The following is a 16,505-nucleotide window of genomic DNA, read 5'->3' as shown; positions in this document are numbered from 1 at the left end:
TTTTTTTTTTTGGTACTGGGAATTGAACTCATGACCTTGTGCTTGCTAGTCAGGAGCTTGAGCTGCTGAGCTATATCCCCAGCCCAATACTAACTATTGAAAAAAAAAATGACTACTGTACCAAGAGAACATGAAAGTCACAGAAGAGGTAGTCACTAGAAGAAGAAAAATTAGTTTTCTTGTATCAAACACAAAGAAAATTAAAAACAAGTACCCACTAGATGACAAAGTCACCAATAGTCCTGCTTACTCAAAAATAGAATAAAAAGAGAATTCAAGCCAGAAGGGGTGGCACACACCTGTAATCCCAGCACTCAGGAGGTTGAGGCAGGAGGATTGCTATAAATTCAGGGTCAGCCTGGACTACATAGTGACTTTAGGTCTCAAAAAATAAGACGCCAGGTATGGTGGCGAGTCCCTGTAATCCCAGCACTCAAGAGGCTGAGGCAGGAGGATCACTGTGAGTTGGAGGCCAGACTGGGCTACAAAGTGAGTTCAAGGCCAGCCAGAACTCAGAACTGCATAGTGAAACCCTGTCTCAAAAAGGCAAAGAAAAAGAAAAAAAGAAAAAAAAAAGGAGAGAGACTATCAGATTTCAGTGAGCATAAACAAATAGCACATAATGGAAATAGTATAAGTCAATGACTGTCATAAGCATGATTATGAAAGACAAGTGATAACTGCCACAGAGAAGTAAAATGTCATGGGTACAACTTTTAGGACAATAAGTATACTCGAATACAATATTAGTTCATTTCAGTACCATAAAGTCACACTAACTCTTTTCTGTAATAAAGTACAAAATATCCTTTTAGGCTACAACAAGAAGGTCTATGGTTTGGTTTTTTTTTTTTTTTTTTTTTTTTTTTGTGTGTGTGTGTGTGTGTGTGTGTGTATCTATGTTTAATGACAGCCTGGGCAACTTACTAAGACACTATCTCAAAATTAGATAAATAAAAAGGGCTCAAGATAGCTTAGCAGTAGTATGACTTAGCAGTAGAATGACTTATAATGTGCAAGGCCTTGATTTCAAACTCCAGCATAGGAAAAAAAATAAATTCAGGAAAGATGGAAAACTCAATAAACACATCTAAATTCACTTCTTGCCAGGAATGATGGTGCACACCTGTAATTCCAGCACTCAGGAGGCTAAGGCATGAAGATCGCCACAAGTTTGAACTACACAGCTAGAACTGCATAGTGATGCCGTCTCAAAAAATAAAATTAAATAAATAAATTCACTTCTTGCCTAATCCACACTAACAGTACACTAAAAACATTTTAAAGACAACATTAAAAGGAAGAGAAAATAGGAGAAAATAGCAAGCTACATGTAAATTAGCTACCTGTGCTACATTTTGGAAGCTGGTAAGTATGACAACTAAGATCCATGAATGCCAAATCCTAAGTCATCAGTGAACAAGGCCAAAAACCCACCATATCTCAACAGCATCCTCTAAGTATCTAGAAACTGCCAAAACTTGGTGGCTGTGGAGTTTGGGATGATGAAGTGTAGATAGCTGAAAGCTGACAAGTAGCTTGGTTATCTATATTTCTTCCGATACTCTAAACCACTGGATTATTGCCTTACTCTCCACAACAGAAGACTAAGCAACAGAAGCACAGTGTAGAAGTGTAACTGTACATGAGAGAATGAATGAACTAAATTCTAAAACAACTCAGCCATTTCCTCAGTTCAAGCCCAGAACAGTAAAAGCCAAACTCTTACTATTCTCTAAGGCAGAACACTAAAAACTTGTCTTGGGTTCCCCAACCCAAGAAGAAGAAAAAGGGTTTGAAGACAAAACCGACAAACTTTTTTCTGAAGCAAAGATATACCAAGGATGAAAAATTACAAATTTAATAACAACAAGATCAACACCTCAATGAGTTTTATAAAGAGAAAATAAAGTCAACAAAGTAACTCAAGTAAATGTCCCATACTAAAGGAAACTAAATGTGTAAATCAAAAGGGCCCACTAAGTACCAGGTACAATGAATAAAAACAAATGCACATGAACAGAAAGCTTTCTGAATTATAGGGACAAACAGACAAGACCGTAAGCTTTCAGAGAGATACAGGGACAAAAATCACATACAAAATTTCAAGAGTCACCCAAGACAAGAGTGGTGGCAAACCCTGCAATCCCACTACAGTACTGGAGAAGCTGAGACAGAAAGATCACATATTTGAGGTCAGTCTGTCAACACAGCACATTCAACTAAGACTGTCTCCAAAAAAAATTAGGAATCAGAACATAACAAACTCAGGCAACTCTGGAAAATAGAAAATGGAGAAAAAATTGCAAAATTCTAAGCAAAAATGACTTCCAACCTAGTATCAGCCAAACTATCAAATATATAGTAAGAAAATAAAGATACATTTAGATACCACAATGTTTCAAATACTCTATTTCTCAGGAAAGTGTTATGAGATTTGCTCTATATTCCAAATGAAAGTATTACGAGATTTGCTTTATATTCAAATAAGGCAAAACCAAAGAAAAGGGTTTTTTTTGTTTTTTGGGTTTTTTTTTTTAGAGACAGGATCTCACAATATAGTTCAGCTGGCCTTGAACTCTCTATTTAGTCCAAGCTGGCCTCAAACTCACAAGGATCTTCCTGCCTCAGCCTCCCAGGTGCTGGCATAAGAAGTGTGCAACATCACATCTGGCTAAGAATCTTATATAAGAGATTTGAAGAAAATTCTCAAAGTCATAGTTGTTTACCAGACATAAAAGATAGCTAGTATATACTGCAAGAGTACTTAAGGCTCTGGGGTAAGACTTTCTCAAGATGATGAAAATGATAAATCAAAAAAACAACAAAAAAGAAAATGACAGGGGCTGGGGAATTTAGCTCAGCGGCAAAAGCGCCTGCCTGGCAAGCGCAAGGTCATGAGTTTGGTTCCCGGTACCAGAGAAAAACCAAAAACCAAAAACCAAAAAAAAAAAAAAGAAAGAAAGAAAATGACAAATCATCAGATATATCAAATCATGTGGAAAATATACACTAGCACTGTTTTACTCTGAACTAGTAATAAATACATAGAAGGCAGGGAACAGTGGTGCACACCTGTAATCCCAGCACTTGGGAGGCTGAGGCAGGAGGATCACTGCAAGCTTGAGGCCAGCCTGAGCTACAAAGTGAGTTCAAGGCCAGCTTGAACTGCACAGCAAAACCCTGTTTCAAAAAATAAATAAATAAATAAATGCATACATAAGGTACTAAAAGCCCTCCTGTCCAACACCCCCTACCCTCACACAGATAACTGCAAGAAAAAAAGAAAAGGTGTTTGTGAAGGCAAAGTAAGCACAAAATACTATAAGGCTCAGCTATGTACTTTCATATACTGTTAATGTACTGTATACATTAAATTCCTAACCAAAATTATCATAAGGAAAATAGATGATGGAGCTGAGGTGGGAGGTGGAACTCCATGCAGGAATTAAAAATGATTAACCCACAAATTCTAGAGTGAAAAGTAATGGTAATCCAAAGGAATGCAATTCTGAGACTCTGAAGCAAGCATCAAAAGATCCAACAAAGGCTGGGTATGGTGGCACACATCTGTAATCCCAGTACTCAGGAGGCTAAAGCAGGCGGATCACCATGAGTTCAAAGCCAGCCGGGGCTACATAAGTGAGTTCAAGGCCAGTCTGCACTACATAGTGAGACCCTGTCTCAAGACAAAAGACAAGAAAAGACAGAAGAGAGAAAAGAAAAAAGCCAACTAAAAAGCAAGATGTACTGGTACGTCCTGTAATTGCAGCATTTGGGAGCCTGAGTTAGCAGAATCATGAATTCAAATTCAGACATGCAGGGCTAGAAGGCAAGTTTGAGAACAGACTGACAACATAGTGAAGCCCTGTCTCAAAAAACAAAAAAAAAAAAAAAAAAAAAAAAAAAAAAAAAAGACCTACCTAAGAGTGCTTTTAGGGAAGGAATATAGCAACAGCAGATTGTTTTCCTAACAAGATTTATAGATTAGCCACTTGACATTTTAAATTAAATGTACAAAAAAAAAATTAATTGTACTGTACCTGATAAAATGAGGGAGACAGTGAGGGTGGGACTGAGACTTAGTGGTAAGTTGTTTGCCTAGCAGGAGCAAGACCCCTGACAAAGGGAGGGAGGGAGGGAAAGAAAGGTGCTTCTACCATGTTTTTTGTTTGTGTGAGGGCACATACAAGAGGGAGTGGCAGGGTGTGAACCAGTGTATGTAACTGTTTCAAACTCATAATCCTCCTGCCTCTTCTATTGCCTGAGTGCTGGGATTATAGGCCTGTACCACCACACCCCATCCTCTATCACCATTTGAAATACTGGTTTAACTAAGATATGACAGTCATTTTTATTTTTTTTTTAAGATATGACAATCTTAACAAATCACAAACATGAATAATCATTAATATTAACAGGTACACTGTAAGTTTTATTTTTATTATGGTATCAATTAATGATTGATATAAAGTAGTTAACAGCTGAATCTCAGGTATATGGGGGTTCATTTTACTACTGTACTTTCTTAGAGGTCTGAGAAATTACATAGCTATGAATGAGTCAAACACTGGTCATAGTTTCAATGTGCTAGGGAGCAGGATTACTTTTACAGTAATCATTCAACATTTCTTACTGACCACCAGGCAGTGGTGATGGCAAAACTGAGTTTGAGGCCAACCTGGGATATATAGTGAGACCCTGTCTCAAAAAAAAAAAAAAAAAAAAAAAACAAACCTGGTAGTTCCACCAGGTATATACTTCAAAAAATACGAGCTGGGTGTGGTGGCGCATGCCTGTAATCCTAGCACTTGGTAAAGCAGGATCATCTCAAGTTTGAGGCCACCCTGGACTACACATGAGCTCTATCTCAAAAACAAAGAAAACTAGAGCCATGAGTTGTGCACACCTGGAATCCTAATACTCAGGAAGGCTGAGGCAGCAGGACCACAAGTTTCATCACAGCCTGGAAAATTTAGCAAGACCCTTCTCAAAAAATTTAAAAAGGGCCAGGGATGTAACTTAGTGTGAAAGCTCTGGGCTCAGTCCTAGCGTGTGTGTGTAAGGGTTAATGATTTATAGCCCCACAAAATATCTTATCTTCCCATCAACTATGTATAGCACTTGCTCTCTGGTGTGACCACATTCTTGATTTAAAATAAATAGGCCAAAAGCTGGGCGTGGAGGCTCATGCCTGTAATCCTAGCTCTTGGGAGGCTAAGGCAAGTGACTCGCCACACCAGACCTATAATCATCAACAAACTTTACCACTCCTAACATTCACAGTAGAAAGGTGCTCTTCCTCATTAAGGACAAATCCTCACTTTGGTATGAATGCCTTCCACTTCCTTCCTTCTCAGGATTCCTACGTAATGATCCCATCATTGATCCCTCTGTCTTTAGCCTCAACCTACTTTCACAACAGTTAGTGCTTCTCATCCACATTAATTCCATCTTTTTTTTTTTTTTTTTTTTTTTTTTGAGTCAGGGTCTTGCTCTGTAGCCCAGGCTAGCCCTTAACTTGTGATGATCCTCCTGCCTCAACTGCTCAAGGGCTAAGATTACAGGTGTGCGCCACCATGACTGGCATTAAATCCATCTTCGAAACTCTTTCTAGACCCCATACATCTTTAATTGTTGCAACCTCAAAGCAGTCCAATCTAACACCTTTCATAATCAAACCACCAAAAAGTGTACTAATGATTATTACCTCCTTATAATTAATGGACATTTTATCTGATCTCTAAACAATACTAAGCCAAACTGGGTTTTGTTTATTCTCTGAGTATTTTCTGGGTTTCCACTTCTACCTCTTAGGTGTCTCTTCCATGCTTAATCTCCTCCCTCTACTGTAGGTCAATTCCAAATGTTGGCTACTGCCTTTTCTTCTCACTGTACATTTTGTCCCAGGGTAATCTCATCAAAGCTTTGCCATAACTCTCACTAAGAGGGACAAACTGACAGCACTTGAGTTATAGCTGTTTCATTGTTTTCTCAAAAAATAACACTAATCATTCAGTGATACAGGTAAAAATCTAAGAGCCTTTCCGATATATAGAAAAGGGAAAGCTAGAAATCTTGGAACTTGTTTTCCTTTATTCCCTAAAATCCAATACATTACTGAGTCAGATTTTACATGTGAAACAGTTCTTTGCTATTCACAACTTTCATCTTACTAAAATCATTACAATGATTTTTTAATTATCTCCTTTTTACTATTTTTTTTCCCTTTGGTGTGTTTCGTTTTTTAAGACAAAGTCTCACTATGTAGTCCAGGCTGGCCTCTTTAACTCGCTGCAATTCTCCTGCCTCAGCCTCCCAAGTGCTGGGCTTACAGACACGCATCACCTCACCCAGCAATTATCTTCCCCTTATGTGTGTCCTCTCCAATCCATTTTCTACACTGCTACCAGGGTGAACTTTTAAAAATTAAGATCAAGCCAGGCGTTGCAGCGCACGCCTGTAATCCCAGCACTCGGGAGGCTGAGGGAGGAGGATCACTGCAAGTCGAGACCAGCCTGGGTTACAAAATGAGCTAAAGGGCAGCCTGAACTGCAGAGTGAGACCTTGTCTCAAAAAAAAAGAAAAAATTAAGATCAAGCCAGGTGGGGTGACCCACGCCTGTAATCCCAGCACTCAAGAAACTGAGGCAGGAAGATCTCTGAGCTCAGGATCAGCCTGAACTGCACAGTGAGATCTTGTCTCTAAAAAACAAAACACAAAGAGGGGATGGCTCAGAATGTAGCTTAGTTCAAAGGCCCTGGGTTCAATTCCTAATACTGGAGATGAGGGGAGGGAATGAAAAAAGGAGAGGGGAGAGAAAAGAGAAGAGGGAAAGGCACAGATCTTACAGGCAGATGTGATCTGGCCGATATTTACCTTCCTACCTGCATACTATGCCACCTTCTCTAAATCTGGACTGTATTATTTCTTAGGACCAGACCACATATTCGATTCTGTTACAGGAGCCATCTTCTCATTTGCCCTAGTTAACTCTAATGCATTTTTAAAAGTCTCAGATCAAAGATTACTATGCTTGCCTAGCATCCAAGGCCCTAGGTACAATCCCCAGAACTATGCACACAGATACACACAAAGCCAGACAGATGTAATGGCAGGCACCTGTAATCCCAGTATTCAGGAGGTTGTGAGGCAGGAGGATTGTGCATTCAAGGCCACTCTGGGTTACACAGGAAGTTTAAGGCCAAACTAGACTACACAGCAAGACCCTTTCTCAAAACACACACACACACACACACACACACACACACACACACACACTCTCTCTCTCTCTCTCTCTCTCTCCCCCCCCAGAGCTTTACTAGTAAAAATGCCCAAAAAACACCTCTATACCAAAATGCCAGGTAGGTGCCCCTGGTCTATTTCTTTTTCTCTATTTTTTAGAAGTATTTCTATTGATTTATTATTTAATTTTATAAGTTTTACTATACATTGTGTACTTAACAGGAGAATAAAATATCAATAAAATAAAGTATTAAATTTTAAATATGTAAAGTGTTTAGAATAAACATTTTCAACAATAATTATTTACCTGCTTACACAAGCTAAAAAATAACAGAAATAAATTCCTATGTGAACTACAATGAAAATGCAAACAAAACTCTACCACAGAAATAACCTTTGCTTGAATTATTACACCACCTAAGGCAGACTTTACACATGAAAACAGTATGTTCCATACTGGACATCATGCTGGTCTTCCGGTTTTCTTAGGAGGGTCTTGTGATGCTTCACCTATCTTCACCAGTCTGCTCCAAAATTGTTGAGTTCTCTATGCAGATATATATTGTTCTTCCTCTGTCATAACTGATCATTTATCAATTCCAGTCCCAATCCTCCAAAAAAACTTTCTATGATATTCTGTGCTTATTTTCTTTGTAAACTATGACACTATTTCTGCCTGACATGCTTAGGATTAAATAAAACACAACTATTGGCCAACACTTTGTGTTTCAAGTGACATCGTAGTTGCTACATATTGTCGTAAAACATGACTATTTCTAGCCGGGTGTGGTGGCACACGCCTGTAATCCCAGCACTCAGGAGGCTGAGGCAGGAGAATCTTTGTGAGTTTGAGGCCAGCTGAGCTACAAAGTGAGCTCAAGGCCAGCCTGAACTGCACAGAGAGACCCTGTCTCAAAAAGAAAAGGGAAGGGGGCTGGGGATTTAGCTCAGCAGCAAAAGCGCCTGCCTGGCATGAGCAAGGTCGTGAGTTCGGTTCCCAGTACCAGAGAAAAACCAAAAAAAAAAAAAAAGTGACCATTTCTGACTTCATCTGGGTTGAAGATTCACTATCAATCTTATCATCATGGTGTGATGTTGACAGTATCAATACTTTGATTTTCTTTGCTACAGAGGTCAATGTTATGTCATTCCTTGTTTTTTTCAGTGTTGTGTCTTTCTGAAAGCCAAAGATTGTACTATACATTTCTCCATTGTGAATGTGTAACACTTTTGAGGGAATCTCCCACTTTGTTCTGTGAATAGTTCCTATATTGGTCAACTTGTATTTTTTTTTTTTTTTTTTTTTGGTTTTTGAGACAGGGTCTCACTATGCAGTTCAAACTGGCCTTGAGCTCACTTTGTAGCCTAGACTGGTCTCGAACACATAATGACCCTCCTGCCTCAGCCTTCCGAGTGCTGGGATTACAGGTGTGCGCCACCAGGCCCAGCTTTAACTCGTGTTCTTTTAGCAAATATAACATCAATGGGTAACTAGTGAACCAATTATTGAATGTGACACTGGGTGATTTTTTTAAATAGGCACAAGTCTGTTCACAACATCATATGGTTTATTACTTCATGAATAAACACGTGGTGGCTGAGTTCTAGGATAAATTTCTAAATTCAAGGTGTAAAATGTCTGCATCTACCAGGACACATACCTGTACACCATGTTTGGAAGGTTTATTTGGTATATATTTCCAAAAGCTACAACAACCAATAATGTATTCAGACAGTATAAACTCCTTGACAGTTCAAAATAAACCTTTCAACAAATGAGTGAACAGCAGTCAAAATGTCTCATTTTTTTCTTTTTTGGCATGTCTTTTTGTCATCAAAACTTAGGCAATTTTGAAGGAAACCAAATCTCAAGTGTCATTGTTCTACAAACCTCAACATCACGTCTGTCACTTCTCCATAAAACCTTTAGATTCTGACAATTAGAATGATAAAGTCCTGCGCTGAAGGCCTTTTGTCCAGACAGTGAGGAGTCATGATGAATATATTTCTGAGTATTACTATTGGTGCATATAGAATGTTTTAGTTGTATTATTAGTGTATTTCACAACATCTTGTAGCATATCATCAGTTACAAATAATTAAACACTGAATCACAGTACTGGCATTCTGTCCAATAGGTTTCAGCCCTGGCAAGAATCTAGTAACATTTTCCAACCTAGTTCTAAAGTTCGATCATTCATATATATATGACCATTTTGTAGCATTTTTAACTAGTCAAATTTATTTACATCACTGTTTTCTTCCTCCTCTGAGTCAAGGGTCTTCATTTGTACTTCTCTATCTGTCATATCTTGCTCTGGCTCACTGTCCTGTCACAACTTTTTGGGTTTACATGATCCAAGTCATCATCATAGCTGAGTCATCTGATGAGGTACTTTCCACCTCCTCCTAAAGTTGTAAACGTAGATTTTCACATGACATTGTACTGAATTGGGCTAATTCTACAAGAAAAATCAGGGCCAGGCGTGGTGGCATACATCCCTAAATCCAGCTGAGGGAAGCTAAGGCAGGAGGATCACTATGAGTTCAATGCTAGCCTGAGCCACATAGTAAGACACATGCATAGCTCCACCATGTAGGTATAGTAGGACCAGGCCACCACAAAGGCGATGAAGAGCACCAGCACCCAGCCCACGTGCTGGCAGCAGCGCCACAGCATCCAGGGTTCCATGTTCTACCAGCAATGGCCGAGCCTGGTGCCCCACACATAGCTCTAGGCAGCATCAGGCCCCCAACAGCGATGCAGGTGCTCCCAGCAGCTCCCTGAGCATCTGAGGCAGAGCTACTTTGGGTGAAGATCCACGGCTCCTCAGTGGCTCTATCCTTCTCAGCCCTGGTCTATTTCTCACTGCACATTAAAATTTTTCTTTGGACAGACTTCTCACTTAAGTAATTGTCTATTTGACTTAACTAGCTGATGCCCTATCTCTTTTATTGGATTCTAATTTCCCATGAAGGCAAGAGGTATTGCTGTTTTGCCCAATATTTGATTCTACCATCTACCACAGCACACAACCTACAATATGTACATAGTATTTAACAAATACCATGGACCCAACTACTATATGTGGAGAACATTATAGTGAGTAAGGAGTTTCATAGGGGTAGAGAGAACAGAGATGAATTTAAAAGAATTTTCTGGGGCTGGGGATATAGCTCAGTGGCATAAGCGCCTGCCTGGCAGGCGCAAGGTTGTGAGTTCGATCCCCGGTACCGCAAAAAACAAAAACAAAAACAAATAAAAGAATTTTCTATGAATAGAATTTAAATGTCTCTACAGACCAACCACAAAGGATACTAGGATCTTTTTCTTCTTCACTTTTTTTTTTTGAGATAGGGTCTCACTGTGCAGTTCAGGCTGGCCTCGAACTCGCCAACGATCCTCCTGCCTCAGCCTCCCAAGTGCTGGGATTACAGACATGCACCGCCACGCCTGGTTTTATTAGTGTACATTTACAGTACATAATGAAAACATCCATCCTGGGAGTTGGTACATGTACATATTGCATCTTGATCTGCTTTATTACTTCCCTTCCCTCTCCCATCCCCAGATCCCCTTCCCATCTCCCCTTCTTCCTGGATCCCCTTCTCATCTACAGAAAGTCTTTTTCCTATCATCTTTTATTTTTCACCTGAATGATTTATACCATGTAAAATGTACCAATAAACTTAATTATAATTTTTTTAAAATGTCAGGCATGGTGGTGCATGGAGGGGCCTGTACAGGTGGCAGGGGCCTGTAATCCCAGCACTGTAATCCCAGTGAGCTGAAGGCCAGCCTGAACTGCACAGTAAGACCCTGTCTCAAAAAGAAAAAAAAAATTTAAAAATTAATAAATTATTTATAGCTTAAGTTTCTCACATAAGAGAAACTCTATGATATTTAACCTTTGGTGTCTGATTTATTTCACTTAACATTATGATATCAAGGTGTACACCTTTTCATACAAATTCCAATTTACCCTTCTTTATGGCTGAATAGTACTCCATGGCATGTATGTGTTGCATTTCCATACCCATTCATCTGCTAATGGTTACACCAACTACTTTCAAGATTTAACTATTATAAGTTGTACTGTTATAAACCTGGGAATGCATGTATCACTGTAATAAAGATGTCTAACTCTTTCAGGAAGATACGCAGAAACAGTGTAGCTAGGTCAAATGGAATCTCTTTTAGTTTTCTGAGGAATCTCCATACTGATTTCCACAGCGGTTGTGCTAGTTTACATTCTCACCAACAAAGTAGAAACGTTCTTTCCCCTCACAACCTCATCCAAACTTGTTTTGTGAATTCTTGATAACCATTTTTCCTGGAGTAAGACAGAATGTCTGAGTTTTTTGGTTTGTTGGTTGGTTTTTTGAAGATCTCATTATGTAACCGAGGCTTCAAACTCATACTGATCCTCCTGCCTCACCTTCTCCTAAGTGCTGGGAATACAGGCCCCTGCTACCATGCCTGGCTCATAACACATATGAATTCTTTTTTCATCCCCTTACCATTCTGTCTCTCCCACTTCTCTTGCTTGGGCTTTTAAATTACCAAAAATGATATAAATCTAAAAACTAGTAGAAACCCAAAAATACAATGAAAAGTGATTCCAGTCAATATAAATATTGCATAAGGCTGGGCATGAATGGGGCACACCTGTAATCCCAGGACTCAGGAGACTAAGGCAGGACAATCACTTCAAATTGGAGTCTAGCATGGCTACGTACTGAGTTCAAGGCCAGTTTGGACTACACTGTGAGACTCTGTGTCCAAAAAAGGTAGTCTAAGCTTCCCTGGTATTTATAGATAGAATCACTGAAGACTAAACTCCCCATTTTGTTTGTTTTTTGTTTGAGGCAGGATTTGGCTATGTAGTTCAGGCTGGCCTTAAACTTGTTGCCATCTTCCTGTCTCAGCCTGCCTAATGCTGGGACTACAGGAATACATCACCATGCCTGGCAGAAAATTTTTAAATTATGTGATACAACAAAGTTTTAGGACAAAATCTTAACCATTCAAAGGAATTAATGGATTACTGCTCAAGATAACAAAAACAAATTATATTAAAAGGCAAAGGCAAGTTTATAATTCCATATTGTATGTTAGCATGTATAATCAACTACAAATATTACCTTTCATTTTTGAATGTGTATTAATCAACGGATCAGAGCAAATCCTGCAGGGCCACCATGGGCGTCTCTTGAATTTTGCCCAAATGAGATCTCCAACTTCATACTTCAATGGCGCAGACTTTTTCTTGGGTTGACACTTTTGACAAACAAAAAAAGAATGTCAATAAGAATCAAAACCTTTTGAAACAGTATTACCATCTGCCCATTAGCCTTCTGAAAAAGCAATGTATAAATTATTCAAGATAAAAACACCTCAGCCAGTTTCAAAATAAGTATGACTAAATTACTGTCTTAATTATTCAAAGCACAGTCTTTTATATGGTAGGTATCCTCAATTTATATTTGTTTTATATAACTGGTCTATCTGCAGTATGAAAGTAAAATTCAACTGTTTTATGTTTGGGTTTTTCTTGGCAGGAGAGGGGAGACTGAGGTTCACTATGTAGACCAGCTGGCCTTACAGCAATCCTCCTGCCTCAACCTCCCAAGTGCCGGGATTACTCCACCTCATGATTACTTGGCATTAGAGGTGTGCATCACTGCACTCAGCAAAGGTGAACTATTCTAACTTAAAGAACAAACAACTGAAATAAACAAAATCATCCCCAAATAAAAGGTATCTTCATTCTAGTCCATGGACCACCACATGAGTGAAGTGTATAAAAAAAACTTAACAATATACAGACCAATACTTAAGGTGATAATCAATATCCATTTCAGAAATTTTTATTAGTTAATTAACAATAATAGCACTAATGAAAGTACCCTACACACTCTCACAGGCTAGGCTCTAGTGCTGTCAATATAACTGACCTCAACTTTCCCTAGGATGTACAAAGAAGGATATCCAGAATACTTCACTGGACAACTCCAAGGGAACCACTCAGACAGAATACAGTATGTGAAGGTGTTAGTGGTACACAAGCATAATCCCAGAACTTTGTGAGGCTAAGACAAGAGAATCACAAGTTTGAGCCAAGCCTGGGCAACTGAGCTACTAGTGAGACTCTGTCTCAAAGAAAAAAAGGGGAGAGAGGCCTCAACTTAATGACCCTGCATTCAATCCCCAGAAATGCAACAATAAAAATAAAATATAGTAAGAACAAAACTCTGGAATTATGTAACACAGAGTCCCTGACCAAATTGTTACTCCAAACATAATATGCTAACTGATCTGAAATACAAGTGCCTCTGTCCCAGCTCTAAACTTATGCCCAGGCCTTTGACACCCCATAAACAGCACAAATATTCTGCCTTAAGCGGAAGACAAAACAAAATAAGGCAGACACAGAAAGACAAGTATCACATGTTCTCCCACCTAAGGGGAAGCTTAAAAAATAATAATAACTCAATGTTGAAGATAAACTATTTTAGGGAAAAGGAAGACAGAGGAGAGGGAAACAACAGCATAAAAGACGGCAGACAAAGCAAGATTTATGGACACATGAAAATGTCACAGTGAAACCCATTTATTCATACAATATACATTAATACTTAAAATTTTAAAAAACAAAGTTAATGGTTAAACCATCAAAAAAAAAGGGGAGTTAATATGCATAGGCCTAGGCTTTCTATTTCGTTTACCACAAAGGAGTTGCAACTATGCTATCTCTCAGTAGTCAAAAGAAATGTACCTAGGATACATGGACTAAAAGTAACCCTTCCTAGCTGGGCGTGGTGGCGCATACCTGTAATCACAGCATTCAGGAGGCTGAGGCAGGAGGACCATTGCAAGTTCGAGACCAGTCTGGGCTACAAAGTGAGCTGAAGGCCAGCCTGAACTGCATAACAAGACCCTGTCTCATAAAAAATACCAAAAAAAAAAAAAAAAAAAAAAATTTTTTTATAAAGTATGTTGAATGAATTCACTGAAATAACTCAAATAATGATTAAAAGATATCAAAGGATTTGGCTAAATTCAATGATGTATAAATTACCATTAAACATCAAAACTGCTTTCTGACACAAGTTAAATCTCAAAAAATACCACAGGATGCTTCTGAATATTCACAGAAGTTAAATCTCATTAACAGGAAGACAAAACAAAACAAGCCAGACACAGAAAGACAAGTATGTTTTCCCTAAGTGGAATCTTGAAAAATAATAGTAATTCAATGTTGAAGATGGACTATTTTAGGGAAAAGGAAGATGAGGGAGAAGGAAACAAGAGCATCAAGGATAATAGACTACAGCTAGGCATGGTGACACATGCCTATAATCCCAGGATTCTGGGTGGCTGAGGCAAGAGGACTGAGAATTTGAGGCCCAGCAAGAGCAAGTGAGCAACTTAGTGAGACCCTGCCTCAGAATTAAAAAAAAAAAAAGGGCTGCACAGAGATGTAGCTCAGTACAAAACACCTTGAGTTCAACAGGTGTGGAGCATGATGGGACAACACCAAAACAACACAAAAGGCCAACTGTTATATATGAGACGATCATTCTTTGGTTTCTGGGTTGTTGTTTTTTTTTTTTTTGGTCTTTTTGAGACAGGAGACAGAGTTGCACAAAGGGCTTTTACAAGCTTTTATGTAGGGTTTCATAGGCTTTTATGTAGTTCAGGTTGGCCTTGAACTCACTTTGTAGCCCAGGCTGGCCTCGAAATCACAGTGATCCTCCTGCCTCAGCCTCCCAAGAACTGGGATTACAGGCATGTGCCACCATGCCTAGCTGACTAGCATATTTTTCAAAGTCCTAACAGGGTCTCATCATGTAGCCCAGGCTGGCCTCGAATACATAGTGATCCTATTGCCTGAGCCTCCTGAGTGCTGGGATTATAGGCTCGTGCCACCACGCCTGGCTCTAAATTGACTTTAAATACAGCAACCAACATTTAATTCACATTTGGTATGTAGCAAGCTATTCCTCCTTAAGTTCTCCTAAAGTATATTATGACTCTTATTTTACTATATTCCTAATGATCACATAGTTACCACTGAGTAGCAAGAGTCAGGATTCAGACTTCGGCAGTGTAACTCCAAAGTGCAAACACTAACACTACCCTATCATCAAAGAGCACTATTGGGCCGGGGATATAGCTCAGTGGCACAAGCGCCTGCCTGGCAAGCGCAAGGTCCTGAGTTCCATTCCCGGTACCAAAAAAAAAAAAAAAAAGCATTAAAACCTCAGTTTCATAACTATTACAAGCTTTCTAAAACTTTAGGTATAATCCATCTAGGACACGGTATTAGATCTGTCTTCTCTGATAACTACTACAAAAAGATTGCAATATGTTATCAGTATAGCCATAAAATACATGGTCAGTAGGAAAAAAAGGAAAATGTAACTGGTTTCACATTGAGACAGAATGATACCCATCACAATATCTTACAGTTAATTCAGCTTCAGTTTGGTAAACCATAAAATCAGGAAATTTTCTTTACTATAAGCCACCAAAATGAGAATAATTCCACTTCTGATATTTTAACCCAAAGGAAATAATTCAAAGCTAAATAGTATAAAGTAATACATAAAGCAGTTTTTGTTTTGCAATGATGCAAGATTGAACCCACAGTCTCACATATATACTAAGAAAGTACTCTACTACATCCCTAGCCATCTGTCCCCTCTTTTTCTTGTAGTTTTTTAGACATTGTCTTGCTAAATCATCCAGACTGGCCTCCAACTTGTGATCCTGCCTCTGGCTCCTGAGTTTCTGGGATTCTAGATTTGCACTGCCATACCTGGCTAAAGCAGTAATTTATGACAACAGAAAGTTAATATCCACCAGGCATGTAGTATATTACAAATGCCTGTAATCCTAGTACTTTGGAAGGCTGAAACAGGAGGACTGCAAATTTAAGCCCAGCCTGGCCACTGTAGCAAAAAAAAACCCCCCCAAAAAAAAAAAAAAATTTTTTTTTTTGAGACATCTTGTCATGTAGTTCAGGCAGGCCTTTGAACTCCCTTACAGAGCCCAGACTGCCCTCAATCTCACAGCAATCCTCCTGCCTCAGCCTCCTGAGTGCTGGGATTACAGGTGTGCATCACTATGCCAGTTTTAGTGTAGCAGTTTAACAAGACCTTATCTCACAAATTAAAAATTAAAAAAGGGCTGGAGACCGGGTGTGGTAGGATCCACCCATGGATCCATAGACAAAGATCCATGCTAAAGCTAC

At 39.0% G+C, this 16,505-nt stretch overlaps 1 protein-coding gene across 2 annotated transcripts in view; it reads right to left on the bottom strand.

The window, feature by feature from the left end:
• Nsd1 (nuclear receptor binding SET domain protein 1) overlaps positions 1-16,505 on the bottom strand; it is a 131,052-nt gene that overhangs the window by 82,871 nt on the left and 31,676 nt on the right. For both annotated transcript variants that reach the window (XM_013509737.1, XM_013509739.1), the window contains one exon: positions 12,391-12,526. In XM_013509737.1, coding sequence (XP_013365191.1) covers positions 12,391-12,526 — 136 coding nt within the window. The remainder of the gene's footprint in view (positions 1-12,390; positions 12,527-16,505) is intronic.

The sequence above is a fragment of the Chinchilla lanigera genome, unplaced genomic scaffold, assembly GCF_000276665.1.
Source record: "Chinchilla lanigera isolate Chin_1 unplaced genomic scaffold, ChiLan1.0 scaffold00007, whole genome shotgun sequence".
Taxonomy (NCBI): domain Eukaryota; kingdom Metazoa; phylum Chordata; class Mammalia; order Rodentia; family Chinchillidae; genus Chinchilla; species Chinchilla lanigera.
The sequence above is the reverse complement of the archived record's forward strand: the minus strand, read 5'-3'. Positions and strand labels throughout refer to the sequence as shown.